Consider the following 19,407-nt stretch of genomic DNA (forward strand, 5'->3'; position numbering starts at 1 on the left):
TGATATGTTAACCCCCGGATTCAGGGTATCACTTTCATAATTTGCCAAAATGCGTCATACTCTTCTTTCCTTTTTTTCGGTGATTTTAGTTGAAAACTTGTTTGCTAGTTGTGTGTGTAAAGTGCCCATCAGACCACCCACCACCCACCGCCCACCGCCCACCGTGTAGACCAACTGATGCGACATGTTGGCTTACCGCTAATTGTAAGTGAAATTAGCGGTTTTTGTTGTTGCTAATGAAAATTGTTTGAGCCGCGAACTTTGCATCGTTTATGGGGGGGCAGACGTTCTAAGCGATGGAAAAACTTTTATCAAGAACCGAGAATGGGAAACGGATGTGCAGCGAGCGATTAATCGGATTTTGTGTAATTCCAATCAAAGTTTGACTCACGTTGTGCGCATAATTAAAAATTACTTTTCTTCACAGCAGAGCTGCTTTCATTGCTTTTTTCTTATGGGGTTTTTCTCTATTTTTTAACAGGCTATGTCGCCATATGTCCAGGCCACGCTCAGACATACCGCTCCTACTTTTTTTCTCGCCCACTTTTGCCCGATTCTCGTAACATCTTCGACGAGAAGTGAAATTAATGGCTTTTCTATTATTTTGCACAAAGTTTCGAAGCGCATTTGACGTTGATTGCATTTTTTGCGCTTTCCAAGGACGAGCATTACGGGGAAGTGGCACGGGGCAGCTCCAAAATGGCTTCCACCAGCGGAATCACAGCTGCTGGCAAGCTTGATTAAAAATTTAGTTAGTGTGCGGGCGTATTAGTGTGTATCTATGTGAGTGCCGCCGATGCCAAAACCGGGCAATTTGCCTGTTTCTCATCCACGTATTCCCATTAACCGGCGAAGATAAACGGGTAGAGGTGTGGGCGGATTGGCAGAATGGGGATTAGTGCGCAAAAATTGCAATCCACTCTCCATGGCGTGGTCCATCATAGCCGCATATGTTCCTATGACTGTCTCTAGTTTATGGTTTGATTTATGTGCTCCAAGGTGCGGAGGATCATAAATCCCGATAAGAAATTCTTCAAATTGCTTCTGGCACAAATGCACTGCAGCCAACTGCGGTGGAAAAATATGTGCCATAATCTAAAAATGATTCCAGATGTGGTTAGATATTAAATTGGAATTTTCAGATGCTAATTTGGAAAACTTTAAAGAAACTTAACTAAAAACCTATTAAAAAAGAAATATATATACATAATTATTATTTTCCCTAACTACAATACGTGTGTATTATTTGTTAAATTTTGTAAAGAATATTGTTATATTTAAGCACTCCTTTACTTTGATCGCACGATTGTAATATTTTACAAGCGTTATCTGATCCCTGCAGCCTATTCAAAATAGCGAGCGGAATGGGGATGAAGGAACTGGACAGACTTGCTCCCAAACTAAAAGTGTGAGAGCGGGTGAAAGCGTTAAGTTGCACAAAATGAACTTCCTTCCGGAGCTGTCTTCCTGTCGCGGCTGAATGGCCGACTTCCACCAGCCACTATTCGCCCAACGCCCGCCTCTCTATTGCAGCACACTATAACACTCGCACACACACGCATCCTTTATTTCTAAGCGTAACCGCCCACTTGGCTAGCAAAAGTTTTTCGGGGGCAATCCCAGACGGTCCGGTCGAAAACCTCAACGCCCCAAAAGAACCAACTAAAAGTGAGCCCAGGAAAACTTTAAGCTCACTTTATCCTCCACATACATACATACATATATAGAGCTGTCCGTCTCGCCGCCGTCGAACAATACAAATGGCTAGAAAGCGTTGTGGCCCAGACAGGATTCCAGGGCCAAAAACAACCAAACCAGTTAATTTCCAAATTGTGAACAGTACCAAAAAGTGCGACAGACCCCAGGGGAATGGGGTTATTGGACGGTGGGTAATGGATAAACTGTGTACGAGATAGAGTGGTGGGCAGTGGTAGAAAAATTATTGGCTTAGAGATGGTTGCCGTTCTTGACCATGAGATCATAGGGCTAACTTAAAGAATACATAAGCTAAAAATAAGTATAGAAATTTTAAAATAATTGTTAAACAAAATACGTCAACAAAGAAGGGAAAATTTACAATATGATGTTAATAATTATCTATTTTACAGACTTTAGAGCGAAGAGTATACCATTTCTTATTTAAATTTTAATACATTTTTTTATTATGATTCTTTTTGAAGGAAACTCTTTTATCACGTTTCCATTGTTTGGTTAGTGTAATGGTTCAGCCTGATTTGAAGCACCCCAAAACACAACTAGTTCAAAACTACGCAACGCGGCTGCACCACAACACCACCACTGACTGAACCATACACAACGAAGTGCGCTGGGGAGCAGACCGACCAGGTCTGGTTTTTGGGCCGGGAATCGCAATCCGAGGTGGAATCGGAAGGCGGCCCAAAAGGGGGAAGCTCCGAGTAGTGTAGGCCAAGAACAACAAAGGCAGCTGGCCACAGAACTGGTCAGATGGACTGGTCAGAGCCGCAGTCGCGGAGAGTTGGAGTCAGTGCTCTAGCGTCATCATTGCCGAAGCATAAAACTTGTTTCTGTCTAAGCACGAAACCCGCCAGTGGCACCCAATCCCACCGCTCCACCGCCCCACACTCACAGCCCCTTTTAAAGGCCCGCTTGCAAGCCAGTCTGAAATATCTTCCGGCTTGCGATGGCAACAAAAACAGAGACAGAGTCGCCAAAAGAGCTGAGCAGCGGCAGCGGTTTACACTCAGTTCCGTCGACGGCTTGGGCAAGTTTTCCATTGTTAAAAGGTTTCCCAAACAAAAAAGAGGCAGCCACTTTTCCAGCTCCCGCTCCTTGGGTTGCAACAAGCAACAACATTCTTCTTATTGTTGGGCTTGCATTAATATTGTGATTTTCAAATTCCCAAATTCTTCAATGGCGGATAAAATTAAAGTATGGTGGCGAATATTGCAGTCTGCAGATGCTCGACTATCCTCGACTATCATATACCCGTTGAACAGCTAGTACAAGAAAGATATTTCAAAATTTGTGTGGATATAGGGAGGGAAATTCATTGCCATGGGATCGTCGAAATCAGCAATGGTTCATATCAATGGCCCACGTAACCGATTAAACTGGCGCTCCCCACTTAAGCTCGTAGCCCCCATTCTAGCAGACCAACTAAAAAACACGCCCAACCATGCAGCCGTATACCAAAAGAGACAGCCGGGGAGTAATTCATAATTAACATAATTGAGGCACCCGGCCGTTGAATGTTTTTGTGCTTTGATGAGCAGAAAGCGAAGACCTGATGATACGGGAGGTGAAACATGGAGCAGAGAGTTGGGAGTCGGGAGATGCAGATGGCGATGGAGGGCTAGGGGCTTTCCTCAGGCGCTTGGCAGAACAACGATGGATGACGACCCATAAAAATACAAGAGGCTCGCCGAAATCGTGGTAACAGAAGCAGGGGGCTACCAGTCCGTAACCAAGCTACAAAACACGATGGTGCAGGTGGGCAGCAGGCGGGGAGTTGGGCGGTGGTGGGGTTCCTGGGATGTGAAAACGAAACAATATGTAATTTCTACGCAAAAATGTTTTCTCATGGCGGTGGGCGTGACCCAGCAACAGCAACAACAAGAACGCGGAAGGAGAGCAACACAAAATTGACGTTGATGTACTTGCTACCTACAGTGTGCAGTGGATGGCTGAAACTAAACCACGTTATTTCAAAACATAAGCAAGTTTACTTCGTAGAAGAGACAAAAAGGTACATAAATCTAGGCTTAAGCTCAACTACAACAGCCCACTGAAAGTTTGTGCCACTTATCGAGTGCTGTCTGTACTGTCAAAGTTGACTTACCCGCAGATGTTGTTTCAGCAATTTCAGTTGGGGAGAGGTGAGTTCTCCGGCGAAAGAAAGAATTCTGTGACCCGGGTTTGGCGGCTGCACCGGCCTTCGCCGGCTGATGACGTTGGAATGTGGCCACCAAGGCTTGGTTCTTCCTCTTCTTCGTTGGCTCTGCTGACGTCGCAGTTGCGTTTTGTTGTTATTTTTGTTGTTGTTCTCTCTTTTTGTCTTCTCCAATGCCGGCTTAGTTGTTGCTTTTTGGCTTCTCTCTGCTGACAAAGGTGATGGCAATTTGTTGTTGTTTGCTCTTCTTCGACTTCGCACCTCGCAAAGTGCCGTTATTCATTGACGAAGGGCAAAAGCAAACACACAAGCACACATTCAGAGGGGAGAAGAGAAGGAGAAAAAAACACAAACACTAAACATTTCAGCAATTCAATCATTCACATATGTATGTATTTATATTTCTTTTTTGTTGCTATTTAGCAATTATGCACGAGTTATCTCACGGTCAACTGGTTTTTTTCGAACGATTTTTTATTGTATTTTATACGAGTCGAATTTCGCATTGATGGAAATGCAAATAAACGCGCAGTGAGAAGAGAACATTTTCCGGGCCCCACAGCAAAAGGAAAAAGAAAATTCAAAACGGCACGCGACGCACGAACTTAATTATTTACTACGTGTGTGTGCGTGTTGTTGCACAACTACAATAAAAACTCAAAAAAAAAAAAATTAAATAAAAGCAAACAACAACGATCCAATGTCAGAGAACCACCCACACGAATTGAAAAGTCAAACGGACAAATTGAATTTCGGCCTGCAATTTACGCTTTTAATTAAATCATTAAAAGGGGGCACAAAGATTACGATTACGCCATTACAGAGCACACAGAAAATCAAGATCTGCGTATGATACCAAATTTCTGAGATTAAGTTGATATTTCATTTTTTTTTATTTTATTTTGATGGTTGAAAGATTGATATAGATAAAGACGTAAATTGAACTTTTGTTTCCTTAACATGACAAAGAAACTTGCAACCACTAAATATTTGTATATATTTTCAGTTAAATCGAATCACATGCTAAGTATATTAATAAAACGTTTGTCTTTGTAAAATCAACGAACTGTTGATCATCTATCCGTCCTGTTTTGCTCCCAGTGTAGCGGCAACAGTTGCACTGTTTGGTGTTTGGTGGCTCAAAAATGTAATTACGCACTCCAGTGCAAAAGCAATCGACAGCAAATTACATATTTGTAATGGTTTGCAATTGAACTGCTTTTAAAATTGAATAGCAATTAAATTGTTGCTTGGCAAACACGAACACACACAGCCCGAAAAAAAACCAGACAAACCACTACAGACAGACTCAGACACACACCGATAGAAACGCTGCTGCGCCGACGCAACTGCGCTGCAGAACTTCTCTTCCTCTTCTCCTTCTTCATCTTTTAATTTCTTTTACCTTTAACTATTATCTATTTTAGCATAATTTCATTCACACACCAGCTTTTGTTTGTATTGAAATTAGTCGCGGCGGCTGTAATTAAACAATGCGGTATTTCGAAACTCGCGCTGAGAACGACCGACAATAACACCAACACAGACAGGAGCGCGCCCTTCTCGCACGCACACAAATTTATTATAACACGTAAACAACAACGCCGCAACGCCGACGCAACTTATTTTTCCGGCAGCGACGCGTCCGCATACGTCCGCTCACGTTAAGTTCCGCAGAGAGAAGTTGTTGAAAACATAAACAGAATCACTTGTTGCACTCTTTGAGAAAAGTGGGGCTATTGCTGAAAAAACCAACTAAAAATATTGCAGGTTAGGGATACTCGCTCGATTGGCGTACGGCCACACTTTTGCGACTTCACTGTTAACCTCTACTTCATAGAGACTTTTACCCGATAAATGTTATGAGTTTGACTTTCTCTGTTAATCACAAGAAAAAATATTGTGGAAATTAAAATTATCTCAAATCAATAAAAAATAATAATATATACACCTATGTTTTATAGAAGTCAACAGTAAATAAGTTATTTGGAAAACCATTGTAGCCGTTTAAATAAATCTCCTTGAGTGTGTTTTAAATAACGGTCATTAAGTATATTACTTGGCCCTCTGAATTTCTTGAATTACACCATTTTTAGAAATAAATCAATCCAAAAGACTACTTTTTGGTGGCAAATGAACTGCATAAAAAGTAACAAAAGAAATATGTTTTTGAAATAACAGTATAGCTGAAGTGTATTAAAAAATACCGTCATATGAGCGACCCGCTGTTACCGCTTCGCTGCGAATGACAAAACGGGCTGAGCAAGAAAATGGCGTAGAAGGCGACGAAAATTCGTTTCACTCGTGAAGAAAACCTCGATAACTGAGGAATACAGCTGGGATTTAAAGAGCATATTCGAACTACAAGCAGAGATGTTTCCTGGTGGAAACGGAAACGCCGATTTGGGCTACAACAAGCATGCCCACGTCCATGGACTTGGACAACATGGCCATGGGCACAACCATAATCACAATCAGTTCCTGGCGCAGCCCCCACCACCCCCCACACATTTTTCACTGCCCTCCGGGGGCGGTCAGGGCATGGTGACGCCCATGGTAGCCGCCGGCCTGCCGCTCGCCATGCAGGGTGGCGTTGGCATCGATTGGGCGCAGCTCGCCCAGCAATGGATCCACATGCGGGACGCTACTCCGGTGCCCATGCCCCTGGCCCCTCCGCCGCCCATCATCAGCAATTTGCGAGAATACCACCAGCAGACGCTAGCAATGCCGGTGCCCAGTGTGGTCAGGGCGGGATTTCCGCAACTAGAGGAGCACGGCGAGGCGGATATGGACATGGACGATGAGAATGATCGGGGACATAGCACTGAGACACCCCCACCGCCAGCACCTTTGGTTACGCAATCCCAATGGCTGGCGGGCACCGAAGTGGCTGGTCAGATCCCAGACGCCTCCAACGGAGCGGGTTTGTAGAAGATCCAAGAAGATAGCACAATAAATCAGGTCAGCAACTAACCCTCCTCTCCGTTCCTTGCAGCTGTCACGCTGGGCAAGCAGCCATGGACCGGGTGGCAAATGCAGACCGACAAATCAGGCAATTCCACGGCGCATATACCATCTCTGCTGAAGCTGAACGTGAGCAATCCCAATGAGCCGCACCAACAGCTGCAGTTGCAGTTGCAAGCGCATCAGCAGCAGCAGCAGCAGCATGCTCCCCAACCAACGCATCCACACCATCCACCAGCACATCAGCCGCATGCACATCCACACCACCTAACACCACATACACACCTGCCGCCACAGCACACACAGCAGACGCATGCGGAAAGCGGAAGTAGCGGGGCTAGCAGTGAGATCGATGCAAACAAACGGAAAATGTTGCCAGCTTGGATAAGGTATGAGTGTGCAAAGAACCACAATAAGATGCACAAAAGATAGATACTTGTAATAATTTCCTTAATCTTTCAGAGAGGGCCTGGAGAAAATGGAGCGGGAAAAGCAGCGGCAACTAGAGCGCCAGCAATCCTCCATGACCACGCCAGATGTTGAGGTCAACCATGTTAAGCAAGTATCAAGCAAAACACTAACCACACCTGGTAATCTTTTGAACATCGCGAACGTGGTAAGTAAGGTCGATGGGCGGCAGGGTTAACTGACTCTCAATACGGACAGAAAAGTGCCGAAAGCGTAGCACACACCATCTCACACAAATTGGTTGCACAAAATTTAGACGGGACTGAACCAAACTGAAAACGATGTTTCGTCGTTGAAAGCACACAAAACTTAAAAACAATCCGGACAGTAGAGCAGACTGCAGGCTTGAGTGCAGGCTGTCGATTAAACATTCCCTTGAAATTCAGGCTAGCGACAGCGAAGATTCCATTGACGTGCCTGTGGAGGCGCGTGGAGAACTAAAGGTGCAGCAAATAGGTAATGAATTGATTAGTAAGGACGACGATCGAAGCAGCAGCAGCAGCGAAGAGCCAGAGTCGGAGCTGCATGGAGCCATCGAAACCGGCAATCGGACAGTGGCGGAGCACGTGAGAATGGCTACCGTAAACGATGTCAATGGTAAAAACTACGAAGAAAGACTGGCGGATCTGGTAGGCATCACCATTTGACCCGGATGTTTGCTCAGCCAGGCGATGAAATCGAGTGAGTCTCAGAGGCGAAGGAACTGCGGAATTCTGACAACACTTTACTGGCTGCTCTGCAGTTCGTTCACTCTTCACTAGAGTTTCATTCCCTGGCCATCGGCGGCACATCCAAAAAAAAAACCCATTTGTATAGTTGCAAACAATGAATATGAACACCCAATACCACCCATCTGTAGATGCTTGTGGTGCGTCGGACACTAACCGAAATCCTGCTGGAAACCACGAACGAAGAGATTGCAGCCATTGCAGGCGAGACTCTAAAAGCACACCGTGCGAAAGGTACATTATGCATTATACTTAAGTTTATCCCAAACCGATTTCTTCCAGCGCTCGCGCTCGTGTGTGTGTGTGTAAGTAGTTATAGATCGTAAGACGGCGCGGATATATCGCGGATCGATTGTAGCTTGGATGACCGGATGTTTCGGCCAAGCGATTGGAGTCGTGTTTTTTCCGGCTTCACAGCGCGTTACCAACTCTTTTAATCCTATGTCTATGCTAATAATCTTTAAATCCCTAATAATGAATTGATATATCGAACACCACACAAACCAATGAAATCACTTGCTGAATTTTTTAATTTTAATATATAATATATATAATTATATATATATATGTATGTATGTGTAAATCAAAAGCGTCATCAGCCCAAGTGATTCGCAAAAGCGCCTTGTCCTCCATTACCGGCAACTTGGGTAAGTAACCAAATTCCAGTTTAGTTCATACATATTCTTTGCACTATTTTTGTTCAGAGGTAGTCTGAGTTATGCTTGGTCATCCTGTCTTTCTATACCCCAAATCCTAATCACAAAACGAAAAGATATTACAAAGAATTGGATTACTCCTATGGCCGAGATTTAACATTCTATGCTTCCTGTAAATTTAAGCCATGGCCAAATGATTTCGACCCCCTCGGCGCAGTTTGGTCTTTCTAGCCCGCTTCTTCGTCCTTTCGCTTCCCCATTTCCCCTTCCTTTCACCTTTCCGTAAATTCTTGCGAAGATATTGAAAATCAGTTCAAAATATACCAAAATCTGCGCCCGATCTACATTGAAGCCTGGTAGCAACAATTAGCACTTGACTGATTTGAATTATAGGTTTAGCTGCCTATGGCGATTCTTCCAGCGAAACCGAGGATGATGAGGATGATGAAGATGAGCGTCAAGCGGGCGCTGGAAAGGATGCCGAAAAAAGCGCGCAGCTAAGCGCGGAGGAGTTGAAAGTAAGTTAGCCACACGTTCATTATCAAAAGATATCAATTCTCAATATTATTTGGCTTTTAGGCTCGCATAAGGCGCAGCAAACGATCCTTCGAGAAAGTCATTGACGACATTGAGGATCGAGTGGCCAAGCAAGAGCTGCTTGATGAGCAAACACTGCTGCGACATCGCAAGCGGGAGCTAGAACGCTCCGTAACTGGTGGTGGTGAGCATCGTCGACCGGCGGCCAATCCAGAACCGCCCAGTGAGTCGGCTAGTCAAGCAACCCAGGAAAAGCATCAGCAGTCAAATGGTATAGGTGATGCACATAAATCCAAAGAACTCCTAAGCATACATTGCCATCATTTAGGCAAAAGACTCAGTCGCAAGGAACGGACCACCCGCTTTAGCGACAACAAGGACGGCAAACAGCAGTCGCAGAGCTTCGTGCAACAAGTAGTGGCGACCGCTGTGGTGCCACCACCCGGAAGCCTAAGCAATAGCAGCCCACAAAAGCTGAAGCCCGTTCCCAATCCGGCCACTAATCTACTGCAGATGCCGGAGTCGGTGGCCACCATGCTGACTGCGGCTGACAAGGCGCTGCACAAGGCCAACAAGTCGTCGCATAAAAAAAGCAAGCGCCGCCACTCGTCCCCCTCGTCATCGTCTAGCAGCAGTGGGAGCAGCTCTAGCAGCGATAGCGACGACAGTAGCAGCACCTCGAGCGGATCCAAAACTTCAGGCAGCCGCAGCAAGCGATCCAGTCGGCATGGACACCGCAGCCACCACAGCAGCAGTCGGAGCAAATACGAACGTCGCGATCGCGACAGAGAAAGGGAGCGGGCGCGGGAGCGAGAGCGGGACCGTGATAGGAGTCATCGCCAGCATCGTAGTAGCCAGCTTAGTGGAAGTCACCACCAGAAACAGCGCCGACATCGCGAGTCCAGCCATTCAGGCGAAGATGCTGGCGGTAGCAGCAGTTACCACCGCTCCTCGCGGCAGAGCAGCAGCCGTAGCCATGATCATGGCAGCAACCGTAGCCATGATCACGGCAGCAGCAGCAGCGGACGGAAGCGGCACCGCACGAGATCCCGCTCCAAGTCGCGAAGCACTCACCACTCCAGCTCGAAAGCATACTCCTCCACTTCCGCGTCGCATCCGCGCAAGCGCCATTAAGAAAAATCTTGCGCGTAAAAATCCGAAGTTAATTGTTAATATTACATAATTATTATTTCTTCTGTTTAAGATGCTTTTTAGTAAACAGTTTTAAATCAGCCTAATAAATTAAAAACTCAGAAAAATTTGTTTTTTTTTCATGTGTTATGCGAATATCCTCATAATAATTAGATATATTTTTAAAGTTGGACATACGGGAATACGGGAATTAAGTTCCCAATAATACAAACAAGTAAACTTTTTTAAATTCAATAAATAATTTATTTTTTCTATAAGCAATAACATTTTTGCTAAATTAAGACTTGGTAATTAGGTAATACTATTGTTGTTCTATGGAATATTCGATCGAAACATTCTTATCAGTCTCAAAAACTTAAAACAAACTTATAATATAACCCATATGTTATAACCCATTGATGAACAAAAATTAGACTCTTTGGCCTTAGTCGACCTCCTCGACCGTGGGTCCAGAGTAGCCTCCAAATCCTCCCGCCTGCTGGCCGCAGTTTGCTCCCGGACCACCAGCTCCAGCTCCCGCACCCTGCTGATGCATCTTGGTCATGATGGGGGAGCAGTGGCGGGTGAGCTCCTCCAGCTTGTGGTCGAACTCCTCCTTCTCGGCAGTGGTGTTGCTGTCCAGCCACCGGATAGTGTCGTTGCACTTGTCCAAGACGGAGTTCTTGTCAGCCTCGTCCAATTTGCCAGCAGGTGCCTGTTCCACGGCCTGCTTCACATTGAAGACGTAGCTCTCCAGGGCATTTCTAGAGGTTATTCGCTGGCGATGCTTCTCGTCCTCGTCGGCGTACTTTTCAGCCTCGTTCACCATGCGATCAATCTCGGCCTGCGAGAGCCGTCCCTTGTCGTTCTTGATCGTGATGTTCTTGGCCTTGCCCGTGCTCATCTCCTTGGCGCTGACGTTCAGGATTCCATTGGCGTCCAAGTCGAAGGTAACTTCTATCTGGGGCACACCCCTTGGTGCAGGTGGAATGCCGGACAGATCGAAGGTGCCCAATGCATTGTTGTCCTTCGTCATCGCACGTTCGCCCTCATACACCTGAATGGAGACTCCGGGCTGGTTGTCCGCGTATGTGGAGAACGTCTTAGTCTGCTTGCACGGAATGCGGCAGTTGCGCTCGATCAGCTTGGTCATTACACCTCCAGCGGTCTCAATTCCCAATGAAAGTGGGGCCACGTCCACCAGCAGCACGTCCTGGATCTTGCCGCTCTGGTCTCCGCTGAGGATAGCGGCCTGCACAGCAGCTCCGTATGCAACTGCCTCGTCTGGGTTGATGGATAGGTTGAGGTTCTTGCCGTGGAAGAAGTCCTGCAGCAGACTTTGCACCTTGGGAATGCGAGTGGATCCGCCGACGAGCACGATGTCGTGGATCTGACCCTTATCCATCTTGGCATCGTTGAGGGCCTTCTCCACAGGCTGCAGGGTGTTGCGGAAGAGGTCCGCGCACAGCTCCTCAAACCTGGCGCGGCTCACTTTGGTGTAGAAGTCTTGGCCCTCAAACAGTGCGTCAATCTCGATGGTGGCCTCCGTGCTGGAGGAGAGTGTGCGCTTGGCCCGTTCAGCTGCTGTTCTGAGGCGTCGTAGGGCGCGAGGGTTGGAGCGCAGATCCTTCTTGTACTTGCGCTTGAACTCGTCCGCCAGATGAGTGACTAGCCGGTTGTCAAAGTCCTCGCCGCCCAAGTGTGTGTCTCCGGCGGTGGAGCGCACCTCGAACAGTGATCCCTCGTCGATGGTCAGGATGGAGACATCGAAGGTGCCGCCGCCCAAGTCGAAGATAAGCACATTGCGCTCACCCTTGAGGTTCTTGTCCAGTCCGTAGGCCAGTGCTGCCGCCGTGGGCTCATTGATGATGCGGAGCACATTCAGGCCGGCGATGTGACCGGCGTCTTTGGTAGCCTGGCGCTGGGAGTCGTTGAAGTAGGCTGGAACTGTGATGACTGCGTCTGTGATGCTCTCGCCCAGATATGCCTCCGCCGTCTCCTTCATCTTGGTCAGTACCATCGAGCTGATCTCCTCGGGGGCAAATCTCTTGGACTCACCCTTATACTCCACCCCGATCTTGGGCTTTCCGCCGTCGCTTACAACCTTGAAAGGCCAGTGCTTCATGTCCTCTGCGATCTTGGGGTCGTCGTATTTTCGGCCGATCAGTCGCTTGGCGTCAAACACTGTGTTTCTGGGGTTCATGGCCACCTGGTTCTTAGCCGGATCGCCGATGAGGCGTTCCGAATCTGTGAAAGCCACGTAGGACGGCGTGGTGCGGTTGCCCTGGTCGTTGGCGATAATCTCCACCTTGCCATGTTGGTAGACACCCACGCAGGAGTAGGTGGTGCCCAGATCGATTCCAATAGCAGGCATTGTGTGTGAGTTCTTCTTCCTCGGTAACGACTTGTTGAAAGTATTCAGAGTTCTCTTCTTGTCTTCAATAATTACTTCTTGGTTGATTTCAGTAGTTGCAGTTTTTAGTTTAATTACTTGGTTGTTGGTTACTTTTAATTGATTCACTTTAACTTGCACTTTATTGCAGATTGTTTAGCTTGTTCAGCTGCGCTTGTTTGTTTGCTTAGCTTTCGCTTAGCGATGTGTTCACTTTACTTGTTTGAATAGAATTGACTCTCCGTCGACGAAGCTCCTCTATTTATACTCCGGCGCTCTTTTCGCGAACATTCGAGGCGCGCTCTCTCGAAGCAACGAGAACAGTGCGCCGTTTACTGTGTGACAGAGTGAGAGAGCAATAGTACAAAGAGGGAGAGTCACAAAACGAATAGAGAATAACGGCCAGAGAAATTTCTCGAGTTTTCTTTCTGCCAAACAAATGACCTACCGCAACAACCAGTTTGTTTTGGGATTCTAGAATATTCGCTTTATTTTGGAAATTTCTTTATAAATACGGCTGCTTAAGTTAATTATGTTAGAGATAATCGAAGGGTTTGTTACGCGGATGTTGTCCGCCAGAAAGGCCTATGGAACTTTGACAAGATATTCTTAAAAATGTATTTACATACTAACTTAAAAAAGCTATTTATTTATTAGATTAATACAGACAATTGCATGCAGATGATTGTTAGTGTTTTTTATTTAAAATTACGTAAAGGTTGTCAAGACTGTTGTTGTCAACTGTTTACACTGTGAAATAAGTTGAATTTTTCGCTTTAAAGGTAAATATGAAGGTTTCTTTGCTTAATTAAACGCAATTTTTTTATTCAATATAAACAATATTTATTTTACTTATAAATCAAAAACAAATTAAAAATATTAAATATACAAGAAAATAAACAACAAATTCCAAGTTTGCACACTTTTGAGTCTATATATAAACGTTAGAAGATCACACAGATTTACATATGTATGTACATATGTACTTATGCATGCAAAAGCATATGCAAAAACCGTGTCTTTTATGAAAACTAAAGTTAAATAAAGTTAAATACTAAGATATATGTATTTTTGAATCTTTTTATTGCAGGAAGGGATATTGAACTACATACATATACATACATACATATGTATGTACTTGTACATTTGTAAGCGCGGTATTTACATTTAAACCAATTAAAATTTTGTATAATCTGGGAGCTTTACAGATTTTTGGGATGGTTACAACTCAAAGGGGCGTGGCAATGTAAATAAAATCTGTTCTGGTTATAATGTGTACATATTCTGTCTCAACTTTCTAAGGCATATGTATAAATACATACATAATATATGTATATGTATATATGTACATACATATGTACATATGTAAATATTTAATTCAATGAATCTACGGCTATAAAAATAATAGGCTTGCCTCATTGACTGGAGCTATCCGCATAAGCAACATATGTACATACATACATACATATGTAAAAAAAAGTAGCAACTAAATTCTAATACATTTTCCGGATCCTTAAATTGTATCCTATATTAAAACAGAAGAAAGTCCTTTAATAATGGAGTTCCTCAACTCAAAGGCCAAACTAATATTTAATACCTACAGAGTTTCTTGACACTCTCAAAATTGTGTAAACTTGAAATTTGTTGTTTATTTTCTTGTATATTTGAAATTTTGAATTTGTTTTTTAATTTATAAGTAAAATAAATATTGTTTAATCATATTTCATAAAAAAATTGCGTTTAATTAAACAAATAACCCCTTATTTTGACCTTTAAAGTCAAAAATTCAACTTATTTCACGGTGTGTAAACAGTTTCTTGACAAACTGTATGCCGAATGGGCATTTATTGGTTTATTGGATTGGCTGCGCCGAAAAATAAGCCATAGTCGGCACCATAAGCATAACCTAGCTCTGCGATTATCTCTAACATAATTAACTTAAGCAGCCGTATTTATAAAGAAATTTCCAAAATAAAGCGAATATTCTAGAATCCCAAAACAAACTGGTTGTTGCGGTAGGTCATTTGTTTGGCAGAAAGAAAACTCGAGAAATTTCTCTGGCCGTTATTCTCTATTCGTTTTGTGACTCTCCCTCTTTGTACTATTGCTCTCTCACTCTGTCACACAGTAAACGGCGCACTGTTCTCGTTGCTTCGAGAGAGCGCGCCTCGAATGTTCGCGAAAAGAGCGCCGGAGTATAAATAGAGGAGCTTCGTCGACGGAGAGTCAATTCTATTCAAACAAGCAAAGTGAACACATCGCTAAGCGAAAGCTAAGCAAACAAACAAGCGCAGCTGAACAAGCTAAACAATCTGCAATAAAGTGCAAGTTAAAGTGAATCAATTAAAAGTAACCAACAACCAAGTAATTAAACTAAAAACTGCAACTACTGAAATCAACCAAGAAGTAATTATTGAAGACAAGAAGAGAACTCTGAATACTTTCAACAAGTCGTTACCGAGGAAGAAGAACTCACACACAATGCCTGCTATTGGAATCGATCTGGGCACCACCTACTCCTGCGTGGGTGTCTACCAACATGGCAAGGTGGAGATTATCGCCAACGACCAGGGCAACCGCACCACGCCGTCCTACGTGGCTTTCACAGATTCGGAACGCCTCATCGGCGATCCGGCTAAGAACCAGGTGGCCATGAACCCCAGAAACACAGTGTTTGACGCCAAGCGACTGATCGGCCGAAAATACGACGACCCCAAGATCGCAGAGGACATGAAGCACTGGCCTTTCAAGGTTGTAAGCGACGGCGGAAAGCCCAAGATCGGGGTGGAGTATAAGGGTGAGTCCAAGAGATTTGCCCCCGAGGAGATCAGCTCGATGGTACTGACCAAGATGAAGGAGACGGCGGAGGCATATCTGGGCGAGAGCATCACAGACGCAGTCATCACAGTTCCAGCCTACTTCAACGACTCCCAGCGCCAGGCTACCAAAGACGCCGGTCACATCGCCGGCCTGAATGTGCTCCGCATCATCAATGAGCCCACGGCGGCAGCACTGGCCTACGGACTGGACAAGAACCTCAAGGGTGAGCGCAATGTGCTTATCTTCGACTTGGGCGGCGGCACCTTCGATGTCTCCATCCTGACCATCGACGAGGGATCACTGTTCGAGGTGCGCTCCACCGCCGGAGACACACACTTGGGCGGCGAGGACTTTGACAACCGGCTAGTCACTCATCTGGCGGACGAGTTCAAGCGCAAGTACAAGAAGGATCTGCGCTCCAACCCTCGCGCCCTACGACGCCTCAGAACAGCAGCTGAACGGGCCAAGCGCACACTCTCCTCCAGCACGGAGGCCACCATCGAGATTGACGCACTGTTTGAGGGCCAAGACTTCTACACCAAAGTGAGCCGCGCCAGGTTTGAGGAGCTGTGCGCGGACCTCTTCCGCAACACCCTGCAGCCTGTGGAGAAGGCCCTCAACGATGCCAAGATGGATAAGGGTCAGATCCACGACATCGTGCTCGTCGGCGGATCCACTCGCATTCCCAAGGTGCAAAGTCTGCTGCAGGACTTCTTCCACGGCAAGAACCTCAACCTATCCATCAACCCAGACGAGGCAGTTGCATACGGAGCTGCTGTGCAGGCCGCTATCCTCAGCGGAGACCAGAGCGGCAAGATCCAGGACGTGCTGCTGGTGGACGTGGCCCCACTTTCATTGGGAATTGAGACCGCTGGAGGTGTAATGACCAAGCTGATCGAGCGCAACTGCCGCATTCCGTGCAAGCAGACTAAGACGTTCTCCACATACGCGGACAACCAGCCCGGAGTCTCCATTCAGGTGTATGAGGGCGAACGTGCGATGACGAAGGACAACAATGCATTGGGCACCTTCGATCTGTCCGGCATTCCACCTGCACCAAGGGGTGTGCCCCAGATAGAAGTTACCTTCGACTTGGACGCCAATGGAATCCTGAACGTCAGCGCCAAGGAGATGAGCACGGGCAAGGCCAAGAACATCACGATCAAGAACGACAAGGGACGGCTCTCGCAGGCCGAGATTGATCGCATGGTGAACGAGGCTGAAAAGTACGCCGACGAGGACGAGAAGCATCGCCAGCGAATAACCTCTAGAAATGCCCTGGAGAGCTACGTCTTCAATGTGAAGCAGGCCGTGGAACAGGCACCTGCTGGCAAATTGGACGAGGCTGACAAGAACTCCGTCTTGGACAAGTGCAACGACACTATCCGGTGGCTGGACAGCAACACCACTGCCGAGAAGGAGGAGTTCGACCACAAGCTGGAGGAGCTCACCCGCCACTGCTCCCCCATCATGACCAAGATGCATCAGCAGGGTGCGGGAGCTGGAGCTGGTGGTCCGGGAGCAAACTGCGGCCAGCAGGCGGGAGGATTTGGAGGCTACTCTGGACCCACGGTCGAGGAGGTCGACTAAGGCCAAAGAGTCTAATTTTTGTTCATCAATGGGTTATAACATATGGGTTATATTATAAGTTTGTTTTAAGTTTTTGAGACTGATAAGAATGTTTCGATCGAATATTCCATAGAACAACAATAGTATTACCTAATTACCAAGTCTTAATTTAGCAAAAATGTTATTGCTTATAGAAAAAATAAATTATTTATTTGAAATTTAAAGTCAACTTGTCATTTAATGTTTTGTAGACTTTTGAAAGTCTTACGATACAATTAGTATCTAATATACATGGGTTCATTCTACATTCTATATTAGTGATGATTTCTTTAGCTAGTAATACATTTTAATTATATTCGGCTTTGATGATTTTCTGATTTTTTCCGAACGGATTTTCGTAGACCCTTTCGATCTCATAATGGCTCATTTTATTGCGATGGACGGTCAGGAGAGCTCCACTTTTGAATTTCTGTTCGCAGACACCGCATTTGTAGCACATAGCCGGGACATCCGGTTTGGGGAGATTTTCCAGTCTCTGTTGCAATTGGTTTTCGGGAATGCGTTGCAGGCGCATACGCTCTATATCCTCCGAACGGCGCTGGTTGACCCTAGCATTTACATAAGGATCAGCAGCAAAATTTGCCTCTACTTCATTGCCCGGAATCACAGCAATCAGATGTCCCTTTCGGTTACGATGGATATTCAGGTGCGAACCGCACACAAAGCTCTCGCCGCACACTCCACACTGATATGGTCGCTCGCCCGTGTGGCGCCGCATATGGATCTTAAGGTCGTTGGACTGCACAAAGCTCTTGCTGCACATTTTGCAGGAGTACGGCCTTTGACCCGTGTGCAATCGCATGTGTCGCGCCAGCTTGTTCTGCGAAATAAACTTCTTGGAGCAGATCTTGCACTCACTGGGACGCTCGCCGGTGTGCTGACGCATGTGAAGACTAAGATCTTGGCTGCGCGGAAAGGCCTTCTCGCATTGATCGCACTTGTACGGATTATCGCCCGTATGTCGCCGAATGTGGATGGTAAGGCTAGATACGGGAAAGCTCAGGCCACAGTGCGGACAGTCTCGCCGCTTAGCTATGCGTTTTCGGGCGGAATTGTCCGTCGTTTCTTCGGGTTCCAATGCGATTGCGTCGGGATGGAATGCCTGCATGTGTCGCCGGAGTGTGTCCTGACGCTTGAATGTCCGCGGACAGTGCTCACAGGTTAGCAGACCGGTGCCGCAGCTCTCGTTGGCCAGCTTCATGGCGGCCACGTCCGCTGTCAGTTTGTGGGCTTGGGAAAAATGACGAGTCAGAGATTCACTTTTGGCAAAGACACGCGGACAGACGGCGCACTTGTAGATGAAGTTCGCCGAATGGTTCAAACGACTGCCCAGCTGGGAAGGTCGCGACAATTCTCTGTTTTCTATTTCATCTGGCCGAGGCTTCAGCTGAAAGGAGTCTTCAGGCTCATCATCACGATCCTCGCTCGCATAGAGTGGCTCTTCGCCCACATCTGAAGTAAAAGCTGAACAGTCTTGGTCTCCATACTTCTCCTCCATTTCCACGTGCTGTTCGGCAAAAGACGTGGACAGGTATTGTGCCATACTGACCACATCGTCTTGGTCTATAAGCTCCACGACATCCACATGAACTTCATCCGGCTTGGCAGCAACTTCCTGTTGCTCGAAGAGATTCTGTAAAGTTTCATGGGCGTTTTCCACTTCGACGATGAACTCATAGGCGCCGATCAGCCGGCGGGCGCAATTTTGACACAGATGCATAGGCAGATTTGGGTCCGTCCATGTCCACTGGAAATAATTGAACTTATTTTTCGAAGTTTCTTGAAATTGTAGCTCTTTACCTTCAATTTGGAAACTGCCTCCAACAACTGCCAGAGCTCCAACTTAAGGTCGTTGTATTTGATTTCATCGTGGACATACAGATTGGTCTCGTGCGTCTCCAGGCAGACGCGGCAAGTCTGCGAGCTTATATTTACGTGGATCTCCGGTGTGTCCATGATTCGGCATCATATCATAAACGACGAATTCCAATAAAAACTTTGCTTGTTAATAACACCTGATGTTCAGAGATGCCCGATAAAATCACAGCTGTTCTGGTTCACAGTCACCAGAAATAAAAAATATTGGAATTGAGATGTACACAATTAACGATATTTATAAATATCTTCCGATAGTCTATCGTCCGGTTAATCAAAATAAAGTGCGACGAATTAACATATTTTCAAAATTAAGACGCTTTGATAGATGTATTT

At 45.9% G+C, this 19,407-nt stretch overlaps 5 protein-coding genes across 7 annotated transcripts in view, besides 1 other annotated feature; 2 read left to right on the top strand and 3 right to left on the bottom strand.

Moving 5' to 3' along the window:
* Positions 1–5,569, bottom strand: part of Cad87A (Cadherin 87A) — a 55,618-nt gene extending 50,049 nt beyond the window's left edge. The window contains exons 1-2 of the mRNA NM_169440.3: positions 5,277–5,569; positions 3,821–4,080 (exon numbers count right to left, since the gene is read on the bottom strand). The gene's annotated coding sequence lies outside the window, so the exon portion shown is untranslated. The remainder of the gene's footprint in view (positions 1–3,820; positions 4,081–5,276) is intronic.
* A 550-nt stretch (positions 5,570–6,119) lies between these two features.
* Positions 6,120–10,478, top strand: CG31211 (uncharacterized protein). 3 transcript variants are annotated; one of them, NM_141874.3, is made up of 9 exons: positions 6,120–6,794; positions 6,867–7,224; positions 7,298–7,451; positions 7,690–7,932; positions 8,163–8,265; positions 8,622–8,678; positions 9,081–9,205; positions 9,267–9,495; positions 9,553–10,478. In NM_141874.3, the coding sequence occupies exons 1-9, from the start codon at positions 6,245–6,247 to the stop codon at positions 10,356–10,358; spliced, it is 2,625 nt and encodes an 874-aa protein (NP_650131.1). In that variant the 5' UTR covers positions 6,120–6,244; the 3' UTR covers positions 10,359–10,478. The 3 variants fall into 3 exon arrangements, with proteins under 3 accessions (NP_650131.1, NP_788641.1, NP_788642.1); NM_176464.2 differs by having other exon boundaries at positions 9,267–10,478; NM_176465.2 differs by having other exon boundaries at positions 9,109–9,205; positions 9,267–10,478.
* Positions 10,479–10,602: 124 nt separating this feature from the next.
* Hsp70Aa (Heat shock protein 70 Aa) lies at positions 10,603–12,984 on the bottom strand. The gene has a single exon (NM_169441.2). It carries the CDS (start codon positions 12,727–12,729, stop codon positions 10,801–10,803), a length of 1,929 nt encoding a protein of 642 aa, NP_731651.1. The 5' UTR covers positions 12,730–12,984; the 3' UTR covers positions 10,603–10,800.
* A 497-nt stretch (positions 12,985–13,481) lies between these two features.
* Positions 13,482–14,575: a mobile genetic element.
* A 399-nt stretch (positions 14,576–14,974) lies between these two features.
* On the top strand, positions 14,975–17,349 carry Hsp70Ab (Heat shock protein 70 Ab). Its single transcript, NM_080059.3, has one exon. It carries the CDS (start codon positions 15,229–15,231, stop codon positions 17,155–17,157), a length of 1,929 nt encoding a protein of 642 aa, NP_524798.2. The 5' UTR covers positions 14,975–15,228; the 3' UTR covers positions 17,158–17,349.
* Positions 17,323–19,245, bottom strand: CG3281 (uncharacterized protein). The gene is made up of 2 exons (NM_141875.3): positions 18,997–19,245; positions 17,323–18,943 (listed from the first exon to the last, which is right to left on the bottom strand). The coding sequence occupies exons 1-2, from the start codon at positions 19,150–19,152 to the stop codon at positions 17,483–17,485; spliced, it is 1,617 nt and encodes a 538-aa protein (NP_650132.1). The 5' UTR covers positions 19,153–19,245; the 3' UTR covers positions 17,323–17,482.
* Positions 19,246–19,407: the final 162 nt, after the last annotated feature.

This window comes from Drosophila melanogaster, chromosome 3R, assembly GCF_000001215.4.
Source record: "Drosophila melanogaster chromosome 3R".
Taxonomy (NCBI): Eukaryota; Metazoa; Arthropoda; class Insecta; order Diptera; family Drosophilidae; genus Drosophila; species Drosophila melanogaster.